The sequence below is a fragment of the Epinephelus lanceolatus genome, chromosome 16 (assembly GCF_041903045.1).
Source record: "Epinephelus lanceolatus isolate andai-2023 chromosome 16, ASM4190304v1, whole genome shotgun sequence".
NCBI lineage: Eukaryota > Metazoa > Chordata > Actinopteri > Perciformes > Serranidae > Epinephelus > Epinephelus lanceolatus.
This window is the reverse complement of record NC_135749.1, coordinates 21268882-21294194: the sequence shown is the minus strand read 5'-3', so window position 1 is coordinate 21294194 and position 25313 is coordinate 21268882. Positions and strand designations below refer to the sequence as shown.

The following is a 25313-nucleotide window of genomic DNA, read 5'->3' as shown; positions in this document are numbered from 1 at the left end:
GACAAGCGATCATCACTTTCCTCCTGCTTATACCATCGCGCAGAGGCCTAAGGCAGGAGGGATGAAGGAGTCATTACACCTGATTATTTTGGCAGAGGAGAAACTGACTCCCTGGTAAGGATGTGGCTCGTAAGGCTTGCCTCAGCGGGTGATTTATGAGTTATTTATGTTTTCATATAGCGAGGTGACAGGTGTTAATAAGGATGATCATTTAAGTTTACCCTGATCTACTTGGTAATGTACCCAGGGAGCCATCAGTGTTTGAAAATAACTTTTCAGGGTCACTTATGGGCTTTGCCTCAAACACAATATTGCATCATCATTCTATATGTAGAGTATTTATGCAGAGTAATACGCTGCAGTAGATGACTACAAGTCCAGCATCTTAACGCAGCTCAAGAACCTCCCAGCCCCTCTGCTAGTCTGCTGCTGCTCACTCTGTACAGCTAATGTCTGAGGACAGATTGTTTTCAGTGAGACTAGTTGGCGATTGCCTCTAACCACCGGCCTCGGATTTTGAACAGTCTTATATCATCACCGAGCTTTTTTGTCCTGAAATTTGATTTTCCTGAAGTTCTGTCACCCCGGCCTCTAAAGAGGGGAGATACTGCCGAATGTGCCGCACTGATATGGTTGTGCTGGGAGTGTGAGGGCTGCCGGAGCAGACTGTTAGAGGAGAGCTGCAGGCTGTGTTTGGAGGGGAGCTGGGAGCAGTCGCACACTGAGCTGAAGGTCATGCTCAGTGTGAGCAGGCAGTAGGTGCTGTGTTAGGACACAGACTGGCCATTTTTCCGTCGAGCAACAGTTTCTTGTCTGCCAAGTGTCTGTCAAGTTTTTCTCATTTGTTATTTGTTACTTGTTGTGTTACAGTTCCACTGCCACAGAAATCCATATGACATTTTGATATAGTGTTGATATTCAGCCACAGAACTTGGCTGCTGATAGTGACAGTCAACTTTATCCCTGAGAATACAGTGATAGGGCTCTGCATGCTTAGGAACACAGCAGGTTTTTGTATGTATGATTGGATTATAGTGTGATTGTCTGTGCTCAAATTTAAACCTTAAAGGAGCAGTGTGAAGTATTTAATGGGATCTAGCAGAGAGGATTGCAGATGGCAACCAGCCGAAATGTCTCTGATGTGCCAAATGTGAACTCCTGGTTAGGATTCCATCAGCTTTCATAGTTGAGGAGGTTTTTACAGGGAGCAGAAGCTCATCATCTCCAAAACAAATGGACCTTGTGATTAAAACTAGTTTCATGTTAAAAACTGTATTTCTGACACGGTTCGGCCCGTTGCAGAGGGGCTGCTAATTACAGTTGCCGATGCAAATACATGACTGACCCTGCCTGGAGTGTTTTGTTTGTTTGTTCAGGGCTACTGTAGAACAACACGGCAGAATCAGTTTACAAGGACTCACTCACTAACTCTTCACACATGGTACCTAAACCCTAGCGTTTCCACTGCAAACAGTACCCTTAAATGTGGGTGGTGTTGTTGTCACTCACTGCTCTGTCCAGCACTCACTGTATTTCCTCATCATCGGTGACACAGATGGAAGTCTACACTTCGTTTATGATCCACAGAACGAGGCTGCACGCCACCATTTTCAGAATACGATAAAACAGGCTGCAGTGAGAGTCTCTCTCCATGGCATACTTAAAAATAGTGGGTTTGCACATTTGGTCCTTCTGAGACAAGCACAGAGGTTTAGTGTTGCCAGAGCCCACAGGAACAACGCTCCACGATGCTTTTTTTTCTCTGAATGAGGATTAGAATATATGCAGTTCACAACCTGGTCAACATTCATATATATAAATGCTTCAACATCCACTCATTAGTAAAAGTGTATGTCATGTAGAAACTAAAGTGATGGTCAAAGTTGTCCATGGTGAAATTTAAGGTGTGTTGATTGATTGATGTCATCAACTCATGCATTGAGTAACATTACAAGTTAACGTTCCACCTGAAAAGCCACCGGCAGTCGGCCCAGTGAATTAATTTTTTTTTTCCTCCGACTCCAGCTGCTGCAAGAGGCAGCAAAACATCACTTCATTTTATAGTTACAGTTTGCTAATAAAACTCTCCATGGTATGAATAGTAGTTACATGAGCCTCAAAACCAGCCACAACTCAGCCCTGAGCAGAGTGACCGTCCCCTATTGACCAATCAACAGACTGCAGTGTTCACAGCTCCACCTTTTAGTACCAGATCTGTGTGCTAGGTACCACAACAGAGGGAGGACCAAAAATGGGGACGGTACGGAACACGGAACGGTTCCATTGGTACCATCCACAACTTTTCGCAATGGAAACGGGAAGAAAGCATACCGAACTAAACTGTTACGTACCATACTGCTTGGTGGAAACGTGGCTGTAGACTTTGTTTATTGTAGTGATTTTATTTTCTAAACTTACCAGACTCTTCTAGCTGTTCTATCATTTGGCTTTACCCATTTAGATATTACATGCCGATTGATACGTACTGATGATTATTTGTCAAAGTTTTCATTTTTTAAATTCATCCCCAATATCTTAGCAGATATTAAGTTACTTGGTCAAAAATATTGTGATATTTAATTTTATCCTTCAAGCCATGCCCTAAACTGGATTTTTAAGGGTTAATAGTAACTGTTTAGAAATAGTGTTATCTGTTTGGTCCTGTGTTTTTTTTTTTTTTACAGGATTTGGTTTTATTCAAATTTAGAAAGTAGAATGTCACCACAGGCTCTTTTTATGAGTTTCTACTTGTGCATTTTGTAAACCCTGTTGTATTCTAGCTGGCTAACAGATGCAGATTCAAACCACACCACAGCCTGGTGTCTTTTTCTACAGTATGTTATCATCATCCTTTTTTAAATGTCTGTTGATTCCTGAAGGGATAATTAGTTGTTTGGTTGCACCCCTTCAGAGAGTTACCAAAGGCAGGGAATTTTTTGGAAGTTTGCTCCTGAACTATTTTCTCCCCGCCTCACTGATAATGTCATCTGAGTAGATAATCAGCAGGAAACGTAGCCTCCATTGCACGTCGCAGTTGGACTGCGTCCATTTTTCCGACTGAAAAACAGAGCTGTTCTCTGCTTAAAATAAACCAGAGAGGTTCAGTTCTTAATTAATTTTTTTCCCCCCCAATCACAGATTGTTTGTAGTGAATCTTCCTCATTCCTGCTGACTTTAACAGTCTGTAACCGGCCCGTTTAACTGTTGCAGTGCCATTTGTATCTCTGCTTCTCAAGCTGTGCCGTACATTATTATTATTCCAAGTGGAGTTTTTTTGTTTGTTTGTTTGTTTTCTCATTGTTGAATAAGAATAAACCAGGGGAATAAATTCAGAGTCCATTCAACTTAAATTCATTCAACTCAAACCCAATTATTCTATTAGGAGAGGCAGTTTAAATGCACACAGTAGTCTGAGAGTAAACCACACAGAGGGACTCCTAAAGCTACATGTGTAACACTTACACAGACCTACACACACACACACACACACACACACACACACACACACACACACACACACAAACAGTTGATGGTTGGTAGCACCTATGGGGGGGTCTTTGTTAGATTGGTTCCAGATGCTTCTCAGTGTGTGTGTGTGTGTGTGTGTGTGTGTGTGTGTGTGTGTGTGTGTTTGTATGTGTGTGTTGGGACGATTAATTCGGTGAATCTTTATCTGAAGCTACCCCTGTGCACGGGTCTATTTCTTTTTCTTTTTTTTTTACATCTCTGTGTGTGTGTGTGTGTGTGTGTGTGTGTGTGTGTGTGCGCGCGCGCGCACTAGAGACTGATCCAGTGTATAGGATATTGGATTTGGCAGTATGGAATTTAGTTAATTCCTCCAGCTAGTCTTCTAGCTTGATTAAATAATCGCTGATTTAATGCAAGTCAGTGTGTGTATCAATGTAAGTGTGTGTCTGTGTGTGTGCGATAAAAGCATGGCCGACTTACTCTTTAAGTGAATTAAATGTAATTTCATTTTGAAAGACTTTGTTTAGAAAAGCCCTCTTTTTGAATTTATTTTAGACCTCAGGGCGCCTCGATCTATTCCTTTATCCTCTTTCTCACTCTCCAGTTCCCTCTCTTTGTGTATCTCTCTATTTTTCCACATGACCTCAAAGATAGCAGCACCTTTATATCTGAATTTTTTAAGAGTTTAATTTGCTTTCACCATACTCAGTGAGCATAATGAAAAATCAGCGTGTTTTGTTGCAGAATGCGATTTGCATTATCAGAAAAATGTGACCCCACTTGTCGAAAGCACACAAATGTTGGGATGAAAACAAATTACCGGCCTGCTGTCTTACCTGGTATGTCCTTGACAACAAGATATTTGATAAGGCGGGGTGCTAAGAATTAACATCAGTTTTATTTTTAAAATAAATGAAAGCATTTTGAACAGCAGCAGTCTGCCTCGCCACATGACTTTAAGTAAAGCCCCACCACCAGAGTTTATGGATGCCACAGCACATTGGTTGCAGATGGAAGCCAGAATAAATTTAAGGGACCTACCGAACCTAAACCAGTGGATGCTTATCTGTTTCGGCCAGCTCTTCCATTAAGATCTAAGAGACCATGCAGTGTAAACAGTTTGTATAACATCTGTAAATTTATGGCTTCAGGAGAATCTCAGAGTGGACTCAAAGCCACAGCTGAAGGGTTCAGCCACTGTGTGGTTTCACCATCTGTTTTGATGTTGAATAAAAATCACATTCTCTAGAATGAAGTTATAATTTATTAGTACTTTTTATGAGTGGAGTCACGAAACAAAGTCGCCGGGAAGCAGCTCATAACTTCTGTTTGAATTTAAAGGATAGCACTTTGTCCCATTTAGTGGAAAGTTGGCGTAACAGCGAAAACCCATAAAAGTCAAAAAACAAAATGAAAATGGGAGTATTAAAGCTGAACATGAAAGGGAGGAATACATACATGTAATATAAAATGTAGCCTGTTTTCAAAGTGCTTATTTTCCCAAACAAACAGCAGTCAGGTCATGTTGGCTCTTTCATGCATTATTGCATTAAATCTACCGTCACAAGGGCGAAACGGCTCCCTGTTAGAGCAGTTTGTACATGAGAGACTGAGCACGCTGATTGTGAAAGTTATTAAACCAATAAATGTTGTTTTATGTGCAGCCTGCCACCGAGTAGATTGTACTCTTAATTTCTGTGGTCGTTTCATGAGCTTTATGAGACTGATGAAATCTGCCAATATTGTCAACTTGTCAGTTTTTTATTTTAATGTACACCCCACTGGTTATTCTGATCTTTTCATCAGGAGATTGAACTGTCTGATGTCTTTTTTATCTATGAATTTGAATACACGGGAATGATAGCATTCCACATGAGTGTGCTGTTAATAAGAATCAAAAATGGACACCTGTGCTGTGTCTCAATTGGGATACACTGACATGTACTACGCTGCATACACTATGTTCCTACTTGCATAGTGCATATATTTTGACAAGGCCATTGAGCATTTACCAGAAATGCTGAAAGTAAGAATTGACTGCTTTTCTCTTTCTGCTTGGCGAATTGCGACCAGGCGGAGCATCATCACCAGCGTTTGACAAGTGATTGTCATTTGTCAAAATATATGTTTGCGACATCTGCTTGTTTGCTCACTTGACTTCTTCCAAACGTATTCATGCATTGTATTAAACATGAACATGCTTTCACAGCATGTTTCTCTATCTGTGAATGTCCATGGCTGATACTGGCTGGTTCTATCAGCTATCAGCTATTCTACTGAGTCAATGATAGCTGCCACATTTAGGGGATATTTAAAACTTATCAAGCAGCTGACCAAAAATCTAATACTGCAATCTTCTACAGTGAAGATGACAGTTTCACATGAATTTTAAAGCAGATACAACAGCTGCTCATTTGGGGGCAGTAAGGAAAAAGGCATGAGGAAGAAGAAAACCAGCCTCATCGATTGGCCAGGGCTGAAAACGAAAATCCATCCCCGTCAGCCGGCTTGGTCACCACAGAAATCACCAAACACCAAAATGCAATGCGCTCTACGTCACTTCCTGTCTTTGGTTTGCTGGATAGTCTGTTTGCATTTCCCACTGTAAGCGAACCGCACCAGGGTTCACTTGCAAGTGAACCGAGAACCCAAGTTTTCAAGCGGACCAGGGTTCGCTCGTTTGGTCTGCAATAGAGTTCGAATTAGCGTTCACACCACTCCAAACAAACCGAACTATCCATGGAAGTGGACCAGGGTTCGTTTAAAGCTGACCAAAAAGCGCCAGTGTGAATGCGTCCTTACACTCATAGATTGTATAGCTTACCTCACAACACATGTAGCGCCAATGTTGGGTAGCTAGCAAGCTAACGTTAGCATTTGTGTTAATGTTTGCAGTACCAAAGTATTACAGAATCAACCCCATAAACAAAGTGGTGGCTCATATCGAACAGCGGTGTGTTTGTGGTGGAAAATACACATGTATATTTGTACAATGCTTTGGTGGTCACCGTTGTAGTGGCTCCCACCCTTACACTGCATAGACAACATGGTGACCATTGAGGGTGAGAAGTTTCCAACGCTCCACACACAACTTTTGGCCATTTTGAGTGCATCATGCTGTATTTTGTCACGCCTCTCAGTGTGAACGCACTTATGCACTCAAAATAGCAAATGTAAGAACAGAAGTGTCTGATTTAAGACACAGCGCTGGACCCCCCTCAGAATAAGGCCCGAGAATAATAGAGCAGTGTTTGGTTACTTAACTACTCTTCCTACTTAACTTTGTATCTGAACATCAGTTTTAAAGTTTATTTGTCGGCTTGATGAGGAGGAAGTTGATAAAGACTTTAATTTCCTCACTAATGAATGTATTTTTGTTTGTGTGTGTGTGTGTGCTTGTGTGTGTGTCAGAGGGCGTTGTTGGTGGTGTTAATTGAACTGTATCACAGGCCGCAGATAAATAGATGTCATTAAGGCCCTGAGCTCTAATTACCTGCAGCCCTCCTCTGCAGGCTGAGGTGAATGGGAGAGGCCAGGTATCAGTAATCAATCAGAAAAACATGCACTGACATTCCTGTAGATACATACTAATACGCCCAGCACACCAACATAACTTGGAAGCCACCAAGAGATGGCTGTGTGTATGTGTTTACGTGTGTGTGCATGTGAATTGCACATTTCCACACATGTCAAGCCAACCAGCTGATGATTGAAAAGGAAGTTAAAGATCATGAGCCAGATCTTGCGTGTGTGCACGTGTGCATTTTGGAAGGTGGTGGGGGCTATTTCTGTACTTTCCTGTGTAATTGACACTTGAACCTCTCTCTCACACACACACACACACACACACACACACACACACACACACACACACACACACACACACACACACACAGTGCTATCCTTGTACAGCGGTTTTCGAGTAGCCAAGATACCCCCCAATACACACACATACACTTCTTGGATTGCGGCCTCTCATCCAAATCTTGCATGCCTTCATTAGCCAGTGGAAGCAAAAATTTTCAGGTGTGTGTGTGTGTGTGTGTGTGTGTGTGTGTGTGTGTATGGGTGTGTGTGTGTATATGGGTGTGTGTGTGTGTTGCGATGAGGGGCAGCTGTGGGGCCATATGTGAGTGATTTGGGTGCTCGGAGGGAAACTGAATTCTGATGACAGATGCACTGTTTGGCTTGCAACACTAGACACACATACACACACACGCATACACAGAGACACAGGAAGCGTACATCAATCAATCACCTGGCTCCGTCTCTCTACATGTGGTGACCGTATGGTGTGTGCAACACACACACATAGGCAGGCACACACACACACACACACATATACAGGATTCTGTCATGTAAGTGTTCTGCTGTCTGATGTCAGATGGTCGAAAACACATGTACCATAAAGACTCTAATATTAGCTCAGGTGTTTATTACATGCAACATTATTGGAAACAGGATGTTTTATTGCACACATGTTGAGACTGAGAGAAAAGGTTTTTCCTGTATCAATAAACACATCCATGGTGTTCCATTGTGAACAATCTAAAAGTCTGATTTTCTAGCCTGATCTAGGCAGTATGAGGGATGTCATCGTAAATGTGTGTTTATAAGCTTAAATTACACAAGGAAACAAAAAAGCTATTAAACCACTTTTCATTGGCAGCAAAATGTGACGTCTGATCCTTTAACACCATGTTGTACAGATGTTTAATCACTTACTGATCTATTGCTATTTTGATGATCATATAATTTATTTTTGATGAATCTCCTTTAAAGGGACCTAACTTCCCTGTGTGTGTGTGCAACAATGCAGAAGATGAAATTTGGATTCTGGCTGCTGATATTCAATATGACGTTTGCATTTAAAAGTGGGGTGAATTATTCAATACCACTATGTAAGATTAGCATTTGAACTAGAGATGGGACGATATATGATGTCATTGCTTAAGGAAAAAAAAAAAACAATCATAATACTTTGATTGTGGTTCGATGATTTAATTTGAATTGTTTTTTTGTTTTTTTAAAAGACTTAAAATACACATAACATGAATCGAACTCATATTTAGCAAAGATAAATCAGCCTGTTCATAAAAAAAATGATATATAGTACACAACATTAATGATAGGCTAACTGTTTCCCATGAGCTAGCTAACATTAAAACACTGTGCAGCATTTATCAATAACATCAAGGTAAATTAGTCAGCCAACATATATGCTCTATTGAAAGATATTGACCAATCAGCTTTATTATTATTCCAAGTGTACGGACATTCTTGTGAGCCAAAAACTCTGACAAACTGTCAACCTCAGAAACCACCAGCCAGAGTGCAGAGTGTGAGGCTAATGCACCTAGCCATGCCACAACTGCTGCTGTCTTAGCAGCTGCAGACCAGCAGCACAAATGAGAGAAGACCCAAAAATATTCAGAGAACTATGTCAAGTGCAACTCAGTTTTATACAATACACATAATGGGTGGCTTTGAGCTAAGACCTCTGTTTTTTCAAATGTAAGGTGAAAGAATTTCAGTATGTTGTAGTGACCTTTTAAGACAATCATATTTTGATGATTATCAGGATAATATTGATCATAGAAACATTAGATTATATCTGCCCATTCATAATTTGAACAGCATCTTTCCTCAGTTGGAGTACTGATTAATTCCTAGCAGATATACCAATAATGTTCTTCAGAAGCATATTTCTCAGGTCATATATTTGCATATCTGTGTGTGGTGCATGTTCCCAGTGAAATGTAAAGCTGTTAATTGTGCTGTGATCCTTGCAGTACATTAGATTGCAAAAATAAACCGAACAGTGCTGTGCCCACTGGGCTCCTCTGCTTTTAGCTGGCAGCACGAAACAGATGCTCGGTGGAAGTGCTGGTAGTGGCTCCATCTGTAGCTCTGAGACTACAGAAAGCCTGATTGAAGTGCAGTGCCTCTTTTGTGAAAAGTTGAAATGTTTTTAACTTCTAGCACTGGGTGCTCTGAGCCCGGAAAACAAAAAAAAAATGCGAAGCTCTCAGCGCTGTCATGAACATAAAACAACAAGAAGCCAGCGCTGAAAGGAGATGGTCCCAGTGGATGCAAAGTCCATGATGGAGGGAGAGGGGAGAAACAGATTGGGTTAACAGTGAGAATACAGGAGAGGGAGAGTGAGAGAGAAATGTGGCAGACACACAGGAGGTGGATTTTAGTAAGCTGTACCCACAGGCACATACAGCCATGAGGACGTTACAAACACACAGAGATGCAGAGAACACAGAGGTCAGCGAAGACAAAAACACTGGGAAAAATCTGAAACTAAAGTAAACTGAAATTAAGAGGAGATGAGAAAATCAATGGATGGGCAGGAATGCAGAGATAAAAAATGAAAGCGGGGAGAGGAAGAAATGGTTGGATAGACAGGCAGATAGAGAGAGAAAACAGACAGAGTCATGGAGGAGGAGAAAGATGAGGTATGCTGTCTTCTCAGGGTCATAAAGGTGGTGAATGGGGCCAGAGACTTAATGGGATGGAGAAACGTTGTGATTGGCTCATTACTGTGATGGAGCACGTTGCCACGACAATTGGCCTTTTCACCCCACCCCACCCCCAGCCCTTCCTTGCATACACTACTTTTCTATGCACCACTGCTCCATGAACTGCAGAGGTGTGTGTGTGTGTGTGTGTGTGTGTGTGTGTGTGTACACTAAAACAGTAAAAGTCAAACACTTGCCTGTAAAGTACCTCCTGCAGTTCAGATAAACACTGAAACACTTTATGCTAGAAGGTGAAAGCATAACTCATCCCCTGCACATCTGTGGAGTAGTACTTGATGAAATTACCGCTCTATCTCTCTTTCAAGAGCCCAAGATCTCTCCCAGAAACGCATACTCACGTATTTAAAATGCACACACACAGTATTCAGCGCTGCTAGATCATTTTCTTTTCATTGAAGTATATTTTGTTGTTTTTATTAACCTTGTTCTATGAAGAGGAAATCAGTGCAGAGGAGAACAATGCTCTCAATAGGATTTCCCATTAGGCATGATAAATGAGAGCACATCATCTCTCTGCCACCAAGCCAATCTGTATTCTCTCTCTCTCCTAACCTTACTTGAGTGGTGTGAATATTAAAAAGGTATGAAAACTTAAGTCAACATTTTCTGTCTCCCGCCCCCCCCCCCCCCTTCTTTTCTCTCCATGACTTTGCAGCATACTTCTTACCCATCTATATTTTTGCTTCACACTCTAATGTTGTCTGTCTCTCTCCATCCATAGCGGCGCAGAGGCAGTGGGGTGTTCTGTGCGAACTGTCTGACCACCAAGACATCGTTGTGGAGGAAGAATGCTAATGGAGGCTATGTCTGCAACGCATGTGGTTTATACCAAAAACTGCATTCGGTAAGTTGTGCACAGACATGTATAGGTGCATGCAAACAGATGATGTGTCTGCACCAGCCGTGTTGAACAGGAAAAATACGCCTATCAGTTTCACAGTATACAGCAGAGTTGAGCACTAGCACTGATGGCAGAACTTACTTCCAGTAAGACTCGCAAGATGCCACTAGTTGTAATTGTGGGGGACTCACATGGCCTGACTTGGGTCAGACTTAAGTCACAAATTAAAGACTTAAGACTTACTCACTATCCATCCATCCATCCATTTTCATCCACTTATCCAGGGCCGGGTTGCATCCCCAGGCCAGATGACATACTATGTAATCCCTCCAGCATGTTCTGGATCTGCCCCGGGGCCTCCTACCAGTGGGATGTGCCTGAAATACCTCCAGCGGGAGGCGCCCAGGAGGCATCCTGATCAGATGCCCGAACCACCTCAACTGACCCCTTTCTACGCGAAGGAGCAGCGGCTCTACTCCAAGCTCCCTCCGGATGTCTGAGCCTCTTACCCTATCTCTGAGGCTGAGCCCTGCTGTGATATCCGTGATCTCATTCTTTCAGTCACTACCCAGAGCTCATGACCATAGGTGAGGGTTGGGACGTAGATTGACCAGTAAATAGAAAGCTTCACATTCTGGCTCAGCTCCCTCTTCGCCATGACAGTCCGGTGCAGCGCCCGCATTACTGCAGAGGTCGCACCAAATCGCTGATCCATCTCACACTCCATTCTACCCTCACTTGTGAACAAGACCCTGAGATACTTGAACTCTCTGACTACATGAGACTTGATTTAGACTTGAGACAGGTGACTCAAAGATTTGACCTTTTAATTAAATATTTGCATTCTTCCAGAAATTGAGAAGCTACATTTTGTCTTTTAAACATGATTGGGTGATTTCTAGTGTGAGTCCAAAAGGGGGTTAGGGTTAAGGTTGGCGGTAAGGGACAAGTCCAGAATTTTGCTCCAAGATCCAAAGATTTGGATTCAAGGATTATGTTGTCAGTGAAGGTAGTATGAAGAAAACTTCAGCCTGCAAGGTCTGTAGCTCAAAAATCAGTGACACAAGAACCACAACATCCAATTTCTACATCACTACAAAGCCCATGCAGAAAGGTATTATTTAAAGGTTTATTAACTTATTGAGTCATCAGAATTTCATATGACTTGACTTATGACTTGCTTGACCTCTGCAATGACTTGACTTGTCTTGCTTGACTAATAGCAGGAACTCGACTTAACTTTCTTTATTTTCACCACAGTAACTATGGACTTGCTTGAGGATAAGACTTGAGACTTGCTTGTGACTTGCATACATGTGACTTACTCCCACCTCTTACGAGTGGCCATGCAGTCACTAGCTTTCTACTGGTTGTACTTCCTACTCTGACAGACACCTGTGAGGGGGGCACATTATGATGCAGTAGCTGCGTGGTATATGAAATGTAAACTATTGGAAGTGAAAGGATTAAAATGGACCACCGATGATTATAATGCAAGGCATGCATTTCATGTCACATTCAGGAGCCGTACAAAATGTTTAGAAGGGGCTGCCATTGGCCCACAGGCTGCACTTTGAACAACTATTTACTAAACCAACTTTAGGCCTGTGAGATTAATAGAAAAAGTTGTCCCAGACGTCGTGCAGGAAGTTTCTGCGTATTTGTGATCCCCTTCATTTAGTTTTTCTTTCAAACTAATTAGAAGAGCGACATGAAGGGAGCTATAAACCTCAAAAACACTTTTAATATAGAGACAAAAATGAATCCCTGAAAGTGAGCTGAAACTCAGGTGTATCATCATACAAAAGTTTATTTGCAGTGAAAAACTCCTATCCACACATAGGAGACCTACATATACTCATAAAGGTTGTACAGGATCAGGAACCCAGTACTTTAGAGTATTTTATAGACTCTGCTGTTTTTTAATACATCCACGGGGTGGTTTTGACCACTAATTATCATTCCTCCAGTCTGGCAGATTAGCATACGGCGCAAGCTAAACGGTGCATACTGCAGTTAAATTCCTGCACACGTTCTGTGGATCCCACTGTGAAAACATAATATTGTGGAAAAAGTATATTTGATTTGTTGGGAGCTGGGAGTTACAGACCGTTTCAGTAGTCACAGTGAGCCAGTTCCATGGAGTGAGAAATATGATGGAATGAATCAACTTTACCATCTAAGCCTGGGGAAAGTCTATGGAAATCCCAAATTTAATTAGACTGCATGAATTACAGATGAGATAAAGACCCAGCCTGGAATATAGTTGACTTCAGAAAATTGAGCTCTCTCACCTGGTGTGTTATTAAGGGGTTAAAGCTAATTTCACACTTCAATATACCTATTTAACGCAAGGGTTTACAAATATTAACAGTGTGAAACAAGCCTTCAGAGCTTCAGCACTTACATACACCAGATTCATGTTCACATATTGGCTTTTTAAGCTCAGCTTGTAAAATTTCAAAGTGAACAAAAACTCTCCGGTGTAATAAATCACAGTGTTAGTAAATGCATCAGTGGGTTGACCGTGTTACAACCCAGAGCACTATGCTGCAATTATCGAATGGAGCTTTAAAGACCTTTCACAGGATGACAGTTTACTCTTTCCTACCCCTGCTTATGTCCTTGGGTCAACCCGTTCATCTCATCTGCTGCTCCAATCACGTTCCAGCTCCCTCTACTCTTGACAATCTTCACGACGGCCGTATTTTATATCCCATAATAAAAGTTTTATATGCTCTACACACATTATTAGAGAGGATAGCAGCTAGTAAAACACTTCGGAGTGAGAGAGGAGAAGGGAGAGTTATGAATAAAGAGGAAGAAAAAAGGTAGACGTAAAGGGAGGGAGGGTGGGAGGGGAGAAAGACAAACACAGAGTCAGAAAAGGGAGGAAGACAAAGAAAGAGGAGAAGATTAAGGTAAAGAGTGAGGACAGAAGTAATGAAGGAGGAGGGTGTGCGCAAGAAGTTAGAGACGGAGGAAGACAGAGAGATTAGGGGGAACTGCAGAGGGGATATTCAAGAGGAGAAGGGAAGAGATGGAAAGATAGATAGATAAAGGGAGACTTATGTGTACCAGCAGCAACTCAAGGCCTACAACTGTAAAGGTGTACAACATTACAGCCAGTGTGTGTGTGTGTTTGTGTTGCACAGGACTGTAGCGTTTTTATGTGCATATCCAGTTGATTAGGCTGATGTCATTGCAGAATTTACTGTATACATTAAATGAATATGTTAATTATGGCAACAGCTTTCCCTGTGCAAACAGATCCTGCACAGTATTAGTCTGTAAGATGGAATTAAGACACAGCTTTATACTGATTACACCATTAGGGGCACTATTTCTTTGCCTCTTCCTTTTTTCCTCCTCCTGTGTTCACTCCAGTTTCTCCCTCCTTCCTTGTCCTCTTGCTTCCATGTCCCCTCCCTCTGCCTCCTCATCCTGTCTCTTCGCAATATATCACTCCATCCCCCTCCTCAATCATCTCACCTCTTTTGTTTCTGCCACCCCTCTCCTCTTGTCTTTGCCTTTTCTCTCCCATTCCTCTTAAGATAGAAACACAAACTTGAGGGCCATAAATAATAGCAAGTAGAGTCCATCTTACAATGCCATCACTCTGACTGAAACTGGATGTGGGCCAGGGTGGTAAAGTGGTGGGTGGGCAATTGCTTCTGCCTTCCTTCCTTCTTACATCATGACTTCCAGCTGCCTTGCTTGGACCACACCCACCTTCGAACTGGACCTTCATTTTGATCTCAAGGACACACCTATGAAGTTGCATGACTGCATCCTGTGCAGTTTTGACGCTATAGTCACCTGGACACATTTTGCCATGATGACATACACACAGACTCACAATGTGAAAACAATACCAGCTGTCACAACGATGTCGTGGCTGGTGGAACATGTCGGTGATTTGACTGACATGATTTTGTCACTGTAGAGGCTGTCAGTCTTCTCAGAGATGGACTTTTATGGTAATGATCCAGGTGTCTAAAATGTGTAGAAAAAATCATTAGCAGGACAGCTCTCTGATTAACAACAGAGACTGTTAGCAGTCTGGCTGCTAAAGGGAGGCACCTGTCTCAAATGTACAAGTGTTAATAGATCATTCAGAGTATTGTCCCTCCTGAGGATTTTGGGGCATGTCAGAGTTAAAGGGAAATTCCCCCCCTTTTATTGTGGATGTCCCAACAGCGTTGATGATAAATGTAGTCGATTAAAACAGTAGCTTCCTCAGTGCGTGCTGTATAGGCCGAGAAAGTGGAGTTCGCAGCTGCAAAATCAGTTGTTCTAATTGCATTCAGCGCCATCATTTTACCCAACAGTGACGTATTTGAAGGCAAGGAAGAACTACAGGCTGTTTCAGTTTGGATTTCTAGGTTCTGCCTCCAAGTAGCCGCATGGGCATGCTCTAGATGCTGCTTACCAAAACAGAATTTCCTTGTTCTCTTAGCTTGTATTGCTAATTAGCTACATTTCCAACATTCAAAATGAAATGGCATGTGCACAGTGCATTCTGGGACATGTAGGCACTGCCGGCACTGCTAGAACTCACCTTTCTTAGTCAATATATCATGCATTTAGGGATTTTTTTGCCTCAGCTGACCACATGTACCATCAACAACTTTTGGACATCCACATGAGAGGTGGCAAATTTTCTTTTTAATTAACATTTGTGTATCTTACAAGTGCAGCAGAATATCCCTGGACAGATGCTACGAATTACTCATCTCTCCTGAGATTCAGTAGCAGCTCTATGATGACTGATGATGACTTCACACACACTGACACACACATAAGCACATTTTTATACTGTATAGTACACATACCTTGGCACACATTCTCAGTCGCAGACACAGGGCTATCCACATAGAAATACATAGAGGGATAAATTATTCCCAGCACAAACATAGCAAAGTTTATTGCTTTTATTCTTTAAATAGAACTCATCACCCTCTTTCATTTTGGTTTTCATCCACTTAACACCTCAAATTTATCCATGTTCCGCCATCATACATTTTCACTGTCTGTCTGTTCTTGCTTGGTGCTTGTGCACGCATCTTTTTGGTTTTCATCTGACACAATTTATTTCAAAAGCCCTACACCAATCACACACACACACACAGCAGAGGATTTCTGGAGACATACAGAATTAACACACAGGCACATTCATGTACTAAATCACAAGGCCCTACAATATTAAGTGTTCAGAGCTTCTAATAAATTCGACCTGCACAGCAGTCAATTTCCAATAAACTGAACTTTTTTTTTAATGCTTGAAAAGCTCTTCTATTTTTGCCAGATGAATTTGAAAAAAAATTCAATTAATGCCTTGTAGAGGTCACCGTTTACAATGTGTATTTAGAGAGGAGGTTTCAGTGCAGTCGGTTCTTCAATTAGTGAAAGGATAGCAAGTGATTACTTTTGAGTTGGAGTGCAGACACTTTAAAAGACACTTGGAAACTGTTCAGTTTATTTTAGTTCCAAGAAAGAAAATCTTTTCGCTAATTTGTCTGGAAATGTTTTGGACTGTTTTGACTTTTTTTGGCATGTGTTTAGGAATGAAACATCAGAAAAGTTTCATGATCTCTCGTCTATCTTTATAAGTACTTTATTAATTCCAGCGGGAAATTAAGTAAGTGAGAACTGCCTCTCTTTTGTGGAAGTCTTTAGATTTTATGCTTTGGAATTCTGCCTGACTGATACCCACTCAGTACAAATACATACACAAACTACAGTGCATTACAGAAGGCTGTCTTGTACTTTTAGTCGTAGAGATTACTTGATGATAGTTAAGACAGTAATGAAGGCATATGTGAAGTTTTCACAGTCAGTTGAGTCCTCAGGGCAAACTCCATTAAGGCTACATCAGATGTAAGCACTCCCCCTTGTGGTATGGGCAAAAACCACAGTCCTAGGCGTGCTGTAAATATTACTGCCTTTTCTCTTAGCATGTTACAGTTAATTATCCTTAGGTCAAGTCAATATGAATTAAGACTTTGAAAGCTTTGATTAATGATTTGCAGCTTCACTTAAAAAACTGTTAAGTTTATTCATGATTATGATGACATTTGCTAGTGATTTTTTTTGTTGCGTGGTTGCCTTTTGTAGCATAGCAGTTTTTTTCTTTTTCTTTTTTCTATCAATACATTTTGGGGACATTTTGAGCATATTTGGATATAGGGGGAATGTGTCCCGCCCAATATATATGATGATGATTACCGCCTAGAGATGCACTATGGCTGATTGAAGATCTACAACTAGTGTTTCTATCAACGAATGCAAAGTAGGACTACTAAAAAAAAAATTGCCATTATTATTACTACCAGTTCTAGCATTATGGTGTACTGCAGTTGTGCATGTGGTTTGTACAAGTGGCGTTGCCGTACCCAGGCAGAAGTGGTTGTTTGAATGCTGTGGGAAGGCACAATCAATGTCAAACACTGTGCCATCTCTCTTTTTCATTACTTTCAAATGTATTAAAAAGTGGAAAACTAGAATGTTAAATGAGTGTTATGTATATATCACTACGTATATCACTGTGGATTGTATTAGCTTTTGTAAAAAGTATGTTATAACATAGGCCATAAAAAAGTCATAATGTGTGCACACACGCAGTCTCCAATCATATGTTGGCTCTCTAAAATGGCATTTAGTCATCAAGAGTTTGAGAAGCCCTGATCTAACATGCTCTAAAAAGGCTTATCTGTTAAGTTTCTGAAACACCCTCTGGGAGAAATTCCCCCAGGCCCCCCTGGAGGGTTGCAGCGCCGAGGGTGTTGGTTGAAAATGCTGAACAGTTGATGATGATTTTATCAAATTACTTCATGGACAAATAGGCAGTGTGTTGACCATAAGCTTGTTTGGTAGTGCATTTAAATAGTTCGATAATGCTTTGCCTTGTATATGTTTGACAGTTTTTCCCATTTCTTTTTTTCTTTGTCTTGCAGACACCTAGACCTCTAAACATCATAAAGCAGAACAACGGTGAACAAATCATCCGCCGCCGAACCCGAAAACGCATCAACCCTGATTCCCTGTCATCGGAAACAGCCGCCCCCAAGCAGCAACGCATCACTGGCGTGTGTGAGCGTGTGAATGGGGAGGAGTCAGACAGAAGCTGTGCATCAACCAAAAACCAGCAGCCTTCCCCTTGCTCACGATCACCGCGATCCACTCAAGCCTTCCTCGCCAATCAAACATTGGAGATCCACCGACGCATGCCGCCCCTTCTCCTCCCCTCACATCCCCCCTCCTCATTGGTAGCTGAGGGCAATGGGGGCATCGCTGAGGGAGGGATAATATCAAAAGCAGAAGGAGGTAAAGGAGGAGGGGGATCAGAGAGAGGCAGTCCGATTGAAAAGTACATGCGTCCATCCAAACCGTCTAGTTATTCGCCTCCTGGTTCGCCGATTGAAAAGTATCAGTACCCGCTTTTCTCCTTACCTCTACCATTAACCCTCTCACCTGATTTGACCCCTGAGTCAGATTGGCTCAGATTCTGGACCAAGTACAAGATGGCAGCCACCTCTGGGGTTCCTGGTAGCATCAGTAATCTAAGCAGTCCTGGTAGCCTTGGAAATAATGCTCATTATCTCGGTGCAATGGTGGCTCCAGTACAGCATCATCAGCAAAGCTACACGGTGCCTTACTGCGCCTCTCCCTACTCTCCTCTTCCTCCTCCTCCAGCTCCTCCTCACTACCCTCCACCTCCTCTTCATTCCCAAACCTCGTCACCATCATTAGAAAATGATGCACCTTTGGATCTTGCAATAAGACAAAGAGATACAAGTGCTGCAAATGTACACATGTCAACAAATGGTGCAGAAAGGGGAAGGCAGGAGTCGCCACTAGCTGAGAGGTTAAGAGAGAACTGGAAAGGAGAGAAAGAGGAGGAGGAGGAGAGGGTAGATGAAGGAGGCAACCATAGGGAGGAGATAGGAAAGGAGGAAAAGGATCATTCGACAAAAAGCCGACCAAGTGTCCCATCAAGTCGCGCAATGGTGGAGGTGGCAACGCAGGATGACCTGACGAACCGCTGCATCCACTGTGGGATCTACTTCCTAGATGAAGTCATGTACGCCCTACACATGAGTTGCCATGGTGACCAGGGCCCATACCAGTGCAGTTTTTGCCTCCACGTGTGTGTAGATCGCTACGATTTTACCACACACATACAAAGGGGCTTACACAGGTACACAGACAAAACGTCACAAAAGAGGATTCACGGGCAAGATGGTCTGATTCAGAACGTCCAGGTGATGTCAGAGTGTCAAAACGTGACGCCGGAGGAAAAAGATGAGGGCGATCGTAGCGATATCACAGATGAAAGCAATGATGTCATAGGAGTTTGTCATGACAACCAAGCAGAAGAAACTACAGGCAACGATGCCACTGACAATGAAACAGAAGTTGAAAAGGAGGTAGAAGGAGAGGGTCATGACATAACAGACCAGAAACTGGGGGATAAGACAGTGTCAGATAGTAAAGATGACATCACACAAACGACAGAGGTCACGACTGTTGCTGAATCTGATAAGTTAGATGAAAACACAGAGAGTAATTAATCCGATGCCTTCAACTCACACAAACCTTTAAGAACGTGTTTTATTGAATGAATAAGCTGTCGGCCTCCACGTTCCTGGAGGCTAGCTCATGTCGAAATGGGTCTATCCTGGGCACTAAATGGAACACATCCTTATGCTGGAAGCACTCGGCTGTCAATTGGTCAAAAATCATTGTAGGATCCCGCTGAACTGCTACAGGGACAGTTTGGAGAAATAGCCCAAATCCTGTGTTGAGTGACGGTCACTTGACAGCTCTGTGGCAAGTCTTCAACAACGGAGTCCGGGCATGCAGCTGAAATCACCTTTAATAAACAGCCACTTCGTGCGCTTTCCAAATAAGAGGATTGGAAGCTCGACTGAAAGTTGGACTGCTCTCATTTAGGATGAGTTTGAGGAGCTCAGCACTTGCACAGCCGCCGTACAGCAGAGCAAAAAATGAAAAATGCTAGAAGCAAAACACTTTAACTGAGCTGATCTGTTATGCACCATGCAAAACTGAACCCCCGAGCTGGCCCAAACTAGTCGGATGCATCATTCAGGCCGTTTTATCTTGGTACAACCAGATCTGATCTGGTTAGAACTACTCTGTTCTGGTCCAGAGCATGTTTTTGACTGTTGCTGTGCAAATGGATCCAAAACCAAAACTTATTGTGACTCTTTGAAACTGGTCAGAGCCAAACCAGTTTGTTCTGGGCTGCAGTTCAGCTGGTGTTACCTTGGTACAAAAGGATCTGTTGGTTTCTGTCACTCGTGCCCTGATGTATCTGAAACTGGCAAAAAAACAACAACACAGTGACCGTGACTTTTTAAACTGCTTAATACCAGTTTCCACTGGTAAAACCGGAGTAATTCCGGACCGAAGTGTTCTCTTCATCCATTTGGATCAAACCAAGTGACATTATTTTCTACCTTCCTCCGTGCCATGATACTAGCTACGTGCCTGGCTGCCTGCCTAATAGAACAACCATCTATTAACCTGCTTAACATTTATATTAATGATAATAATGGTAATAATAATAATTATGATGTTATAGTACAAAACATGCAATTTGCTACACTTTCCTATATAATATGTTATTTTGTAAAGGCATTTTTTTTTTTGCAGGAAATGGTACTATACAAACTTTAGTTTTTTCTTTTTGAGCTATCTGTTGTTTGTGCTCTTACGGAGACTTGTTACATCGATAACAGCCGTCTAACAGAAATGGTACAGCAAGAGGAGGGGGGTTGTGTGTGTGTGTGCATTTGTGTAATTGCGTTTTATGTGTGTAAGGATCAAAGGATGCTTCCGTCCCCAGACAACGATGTAAACATAATGAAGGCTCGCGCTCGGTATTTCAGTCCTCAGGGGTCACACGTGTTGCACACCAACCCACCTGTTTCACAGCATGTGACACATCATTTTTTTTACATGTTAAATGGTCTAATGGTTTTGGCATGTTACATAATGTTCTCTTGCGGTCTCTTATATATGTTCTTATCATGTTCTTTATGTGTTAATAGGTCAAAATGGTCTTAGTATGTTACTTTATTTTCTGTATGTCTTTCACATGTTGTTAGGTTACATGGTTTTATAGAGAGACTTAGGAACTTAGGGAGATCAACCCTACATTTTTATCAAAAGGATCAATTTTTTTGGGTTAACCGTATGAACATTTGCTCTGTATTGAGTCTACAGAGCTTCTTGCCTACAGTGTTTTATTCAGCCTATCGTATTTCTGAGAGTTTGATAGGTTATGTAGCATGTTAGCGTCTTATAAAAACTGCAAAATACGTTGCCTTTTCTGTGGATGGGAACTGTTACACATTAGACCTAAATAATACTGAAAAACACACAAGATGATGTTGCAAACAAGTTTTTGAAATTCAATGAAGTAAAACAATTATGTTGCTTTCAGCTCCAACTAACTCATCCCACTTTTCTGCCATTCATTACCCACTTTTGGGTAATTTAAGTTAAGATAAGGCCCACCTGACACCATAACCGAGTCTGTCTTTAAACCAAATTTTCATTGTTTCTTTTTGACATTTAGGGAGTTGTGACAGTCAGGTCCTTGGAAGTCCCCCTACTCCTCAGAATGGAGCAACACGGTGGCCATCTTGTTTATTTTTATACAGAAAGAATCACTTCTCCTGCCTTGCTGCCTTAGTTGCTTGAAAAAAAAAAATCACCAAGAGACTCCTTTTGAAGAAAGTAATAATAGGCCGAAAGCAAATAAAAGACGGGAAGGAAGAAAGAATGAGAACAAGATATTTTTCTATGCTTATCCAAAAGACATGAATGAAAAAATATTCCGCCTAGTGCCTCGTAACTTGTACAGTTTTTCTAATGAGTATATCTGTCTGTGTCGAAAAGTTATGTAAGTTATGAGTCATGTCAGGCAGAAGTTGGGCAAACAGACTGCTATATTTAATTCCCATGCACCAACTTATCAGTCATCCATTAGAATGCTTGATTTCAGCCTAGTTATCTGATCGGTCGCTTTCAGCTCGGGAGAAAGACCCACATGTACTGTAAAAAATGAAACTGGTTTCCAAACTAACTGTTAATCACTATCTTTAATTTTTGCATGTATGTACACGACTCTGTAGAAATGTTGGGACATGCCTAGGTAACTTTTGTATGAAAGACATCATACCAAGAAGATACTCTGCATTTGTATTGTATTTGTATTTGGTTTCTTTGGAGTTGAAAGCTGAATTATGGCACCAGTGTCCTTGTCATGGTTAAGGTGAAGGTCATTCTAAGGTGTTGTCCTAAAGTGAAGCTGATTAATATTATGTTTTAAACCATTTCTTAGGAAAGTAAGTCAGGACAGTCATGGAAGCAAAAGGTCAAAATCTCATGTTTTTTAAATCAGCAGTGAGATGAGATTTCTTTCGGGCAGATATTTCAATACACCCAGCAAACCAGTCCAACCAGCACTGCACACAGTACTGAATGTCACACTAAAACGCCAAGAAACCTCTCAAACTATTGGTGCAACATATTTACATTGCACTCTTCTGTTCGACATCCCACTCTGGTGTCAAGTGTCGGGATTTTTGTTCAACACCTTGACCTGGAATGGCTCCACCATACACGTCCCACTGATGAAGCCAATTTGAAAAGCAAAATGTTTAAACAAAAATCTGATTTAAATTGTCTTTGCTCTAGCAAATCTCTTGTGTCAAACTGATTTTTTTTTAAGGTTGTGGGCATATCTTAAGGGGCTGCTAGCATAATGAAAACTGTTTACATTTGCAAATGTAGCAAAAAAAAAAAAAGCAAAGGAGCGATGCAGTGTTTTCTTAATAGACAGAACAAAAGGAAGGATTGAGAGATACCTGCTGAGATGGATAGATGGGTGCCTTTGAAGAATATACGGGCAGAAGGTGGATGAATAGAGGCAGAAAGATGCTTGTAGTGACAGATAAAAAGAGCTTTACGTACCCATTCATCCTTTCTCCTCTGTTGTCTCTTTACCTCCCTTTAACAACACTTGTATCTTTCTCATCTGTTGTCTAATTTGACATATACCTCTCCATCTTGGTCTCTTTTTATCTCTCCACCTGCTACTTCTTCCTTCTGCCACTCAACTCTTCTCTATTCATCCACTTTACTTTATCCCTTCTTTTCATCAAAGAAGTCATGAAGGTATTCTCAGTTCAGGTCGAGGGGGTTTAAATGGGAGTCAGGTGTTTGTGTCATATTGTGTTGCGCCTGAAAAGCTGATGTCAACTTAAGAATCAACAACAAACTATGTGCTTCTGTTGACTTTGTTGAGGTTGAATTTAGCTTTGGGTTTGTTGAAAGAAAAATGATCACCAGCAGCAGTATAACTCCAAATACTTCCTAGAAGCAAAGTGTGGATTTTCTCAGATTTAGACTCAGTCATGCCAACGGGACTCACATTTGATAAATACTTAACTTGATTTTTCATCTTCTAAAAGATAGGATTTTTAGGAAATAGATGTAAAAAAAGTAACGGGGTGAACTTTTTATCCTTTGTTAAATCTGGGTGTGCATCTCATCTTGGAGAATCGCGAAGATTTCTCAGTGGGCTGGAGACAATTTCTGATGCCAAAATGTTCCAGTAGTTTAGCTTTTGAAAGAAAATCTTTTCCCTGTACTTACCAAGTTGGAAGTAAAACGATCACAGCCTTGATGATAAAGAAAAAAAACTTTGCTAATGCAAACTTTTCATATTGTAAGTGCACTGCAGAACCTGTTTCTATCCAAATATCTTTTGTGTATTTGCCAGCTTAACATTGTCTCCAAGGAGGCATGCAAGGATACTGTATATCTAAAACAAAAATAGATTATGTTGAGTTTTGGGAGAACATTTCAGCCGTCATTTATGGTTCAAAACAGGTGAATCTGGGGAAGAAATGAGGTTCTGCAGGACACCGAGACATGTTTTACTTAATAATGAGTGTATGTTTTAGGTTTAATGGCATTTCACATCAGCGTTTACATTGGGGGGAGGGGGCCTTAACAAGTGTTTTAATTTTTTTGTTTTTGTCAGAATGTGTTATAGAAAATTATGCTGTTGCTTGCACTCCATTTATTATGTTCTTATTGCCAAGGAAGGGACAACACACACATACACGCACACACACAAAGACACACGCCGCCAGTGGTACGGATTGAGTGTACATTTTGGGATGTACAGTATTAACCATGGGAGACAAGGGAGCTAAAGGCCAGTTTATTACTGGTCAGACACATACACATGCATGCACACACACAGACACACACACACTCAAACACACACATCAACTATGTACATTTAACCAATATATTTTAGTAGATTTTTGTCTCTATTAAGTTGAATGGCTTTTATAGAAATGTTCGATTTTTTTTTTTTTTTTTTAGGTTATTTTTCTTTCTCATGTTGTATTTTATTCTGCTACCTTTCTGTACGTTATTGTTTTTAGGTTTTATTTCATGCAAAAAATGATATTTCAACATATTTTGACAGCCAAGAAAAAGTTTGTTACACAGCTAAACTTGAAGAATAATGTCGATGATGATGACGATGATAATAATTAATAAAAGTAATAACAAACATACTGAAAATGGACAATGGGTGTTTTCATTTATGAGTGATTAAAGCCCCTTTCCCACTGGACATTCTCACTCCGACCTGGGTGCGTTGATCGTTGACGTTCTGGGACACCGTGTCAAGTTTTCCTTGTTACATGCATTGTCTTCTTTCAACATACACTTCGGTTTTCACAGGAAATTTAATGTTTACATACCGTCCCTTTCAAAATAAACACACTACTTCGGTGCAACAACGGGAATTGGTGTTTTCTTCCCTCCAGCAACTAACACGTGGTTGGGTTTAGGAAAAAAGAACAGGGTTTGGCTTTATAATCTTACAGGACACAAACACCGCTCTTCTGGGTGAAAGTTGGTGTTTGTTGCACTATTCCACTACCCGTCCCTCCCACCCTACTTTCGCCACCTTAACTTTTGTTCTTGTCCCACCGCATTTCCCCTTGATGCTGCCGAGCACTGTTAAAGTATGATGGCAACTGGCCGTGTGTCATGCCAACATGAAAGGACAGCTTTTTTCCTCAGTGTCTGACACCACAAGTCACTGCCCAAGCACCGGATTTCAATGACTTTGGAGCAAGACCAGGTTGGACAGATGACTCGGCAGTAGTCATGGGTATGTATCAGCTTCTGCTCTGATTGGCAGTGAGAGAAATATAACACACAGGTGGGCTCGCTAATTTTAGCTCCTTTGCCAGCCCGATGCAAAGATGGGTTGCCACAAAATAACGATTGTCTTCGTCCAAGCAGCACCTGAACATCATCCAAAATTTAGTCTGCACCCAGTTGGAGAGAGACTCAATAAGTAAGAGATATATATATAAAAAAAGATTTAACCA

General features: G+C 41.4%; 1 protein-coding gene across 4 annotated transcripts in view; it reads left to right on the top strand.

Annotated features, from left to right (window-relative positions):
• Positions 1 to 24485, top strand: part of trps1 (trichorhinophalangeal syndrome I) — a 148339-nt gene extending 123854 nt beyond the window's left edge. For all 4 annotated transcript variants that reach the window (XM_033637080.2, XM_033637077.2, XM_033637079.2 and 1 more), the window contains exons 10-11: positions 10738 to 10860; positions 17814 to 24485. In XM_033637080.2, coding sequence (XP_033492971.1) covers positions 10738 to 10860; positions 17814 to 19430 — 1740 coding nt within the window. In that variant the 3' untranslated portion in view covers positions 19431 to 24485. The remainder of the gene's footprint in view (positions 1 to 10737; positions 10861 to 17813) is intronic.
• Positions 24486 to 25313: the final 828 nt, after the last annotated feature.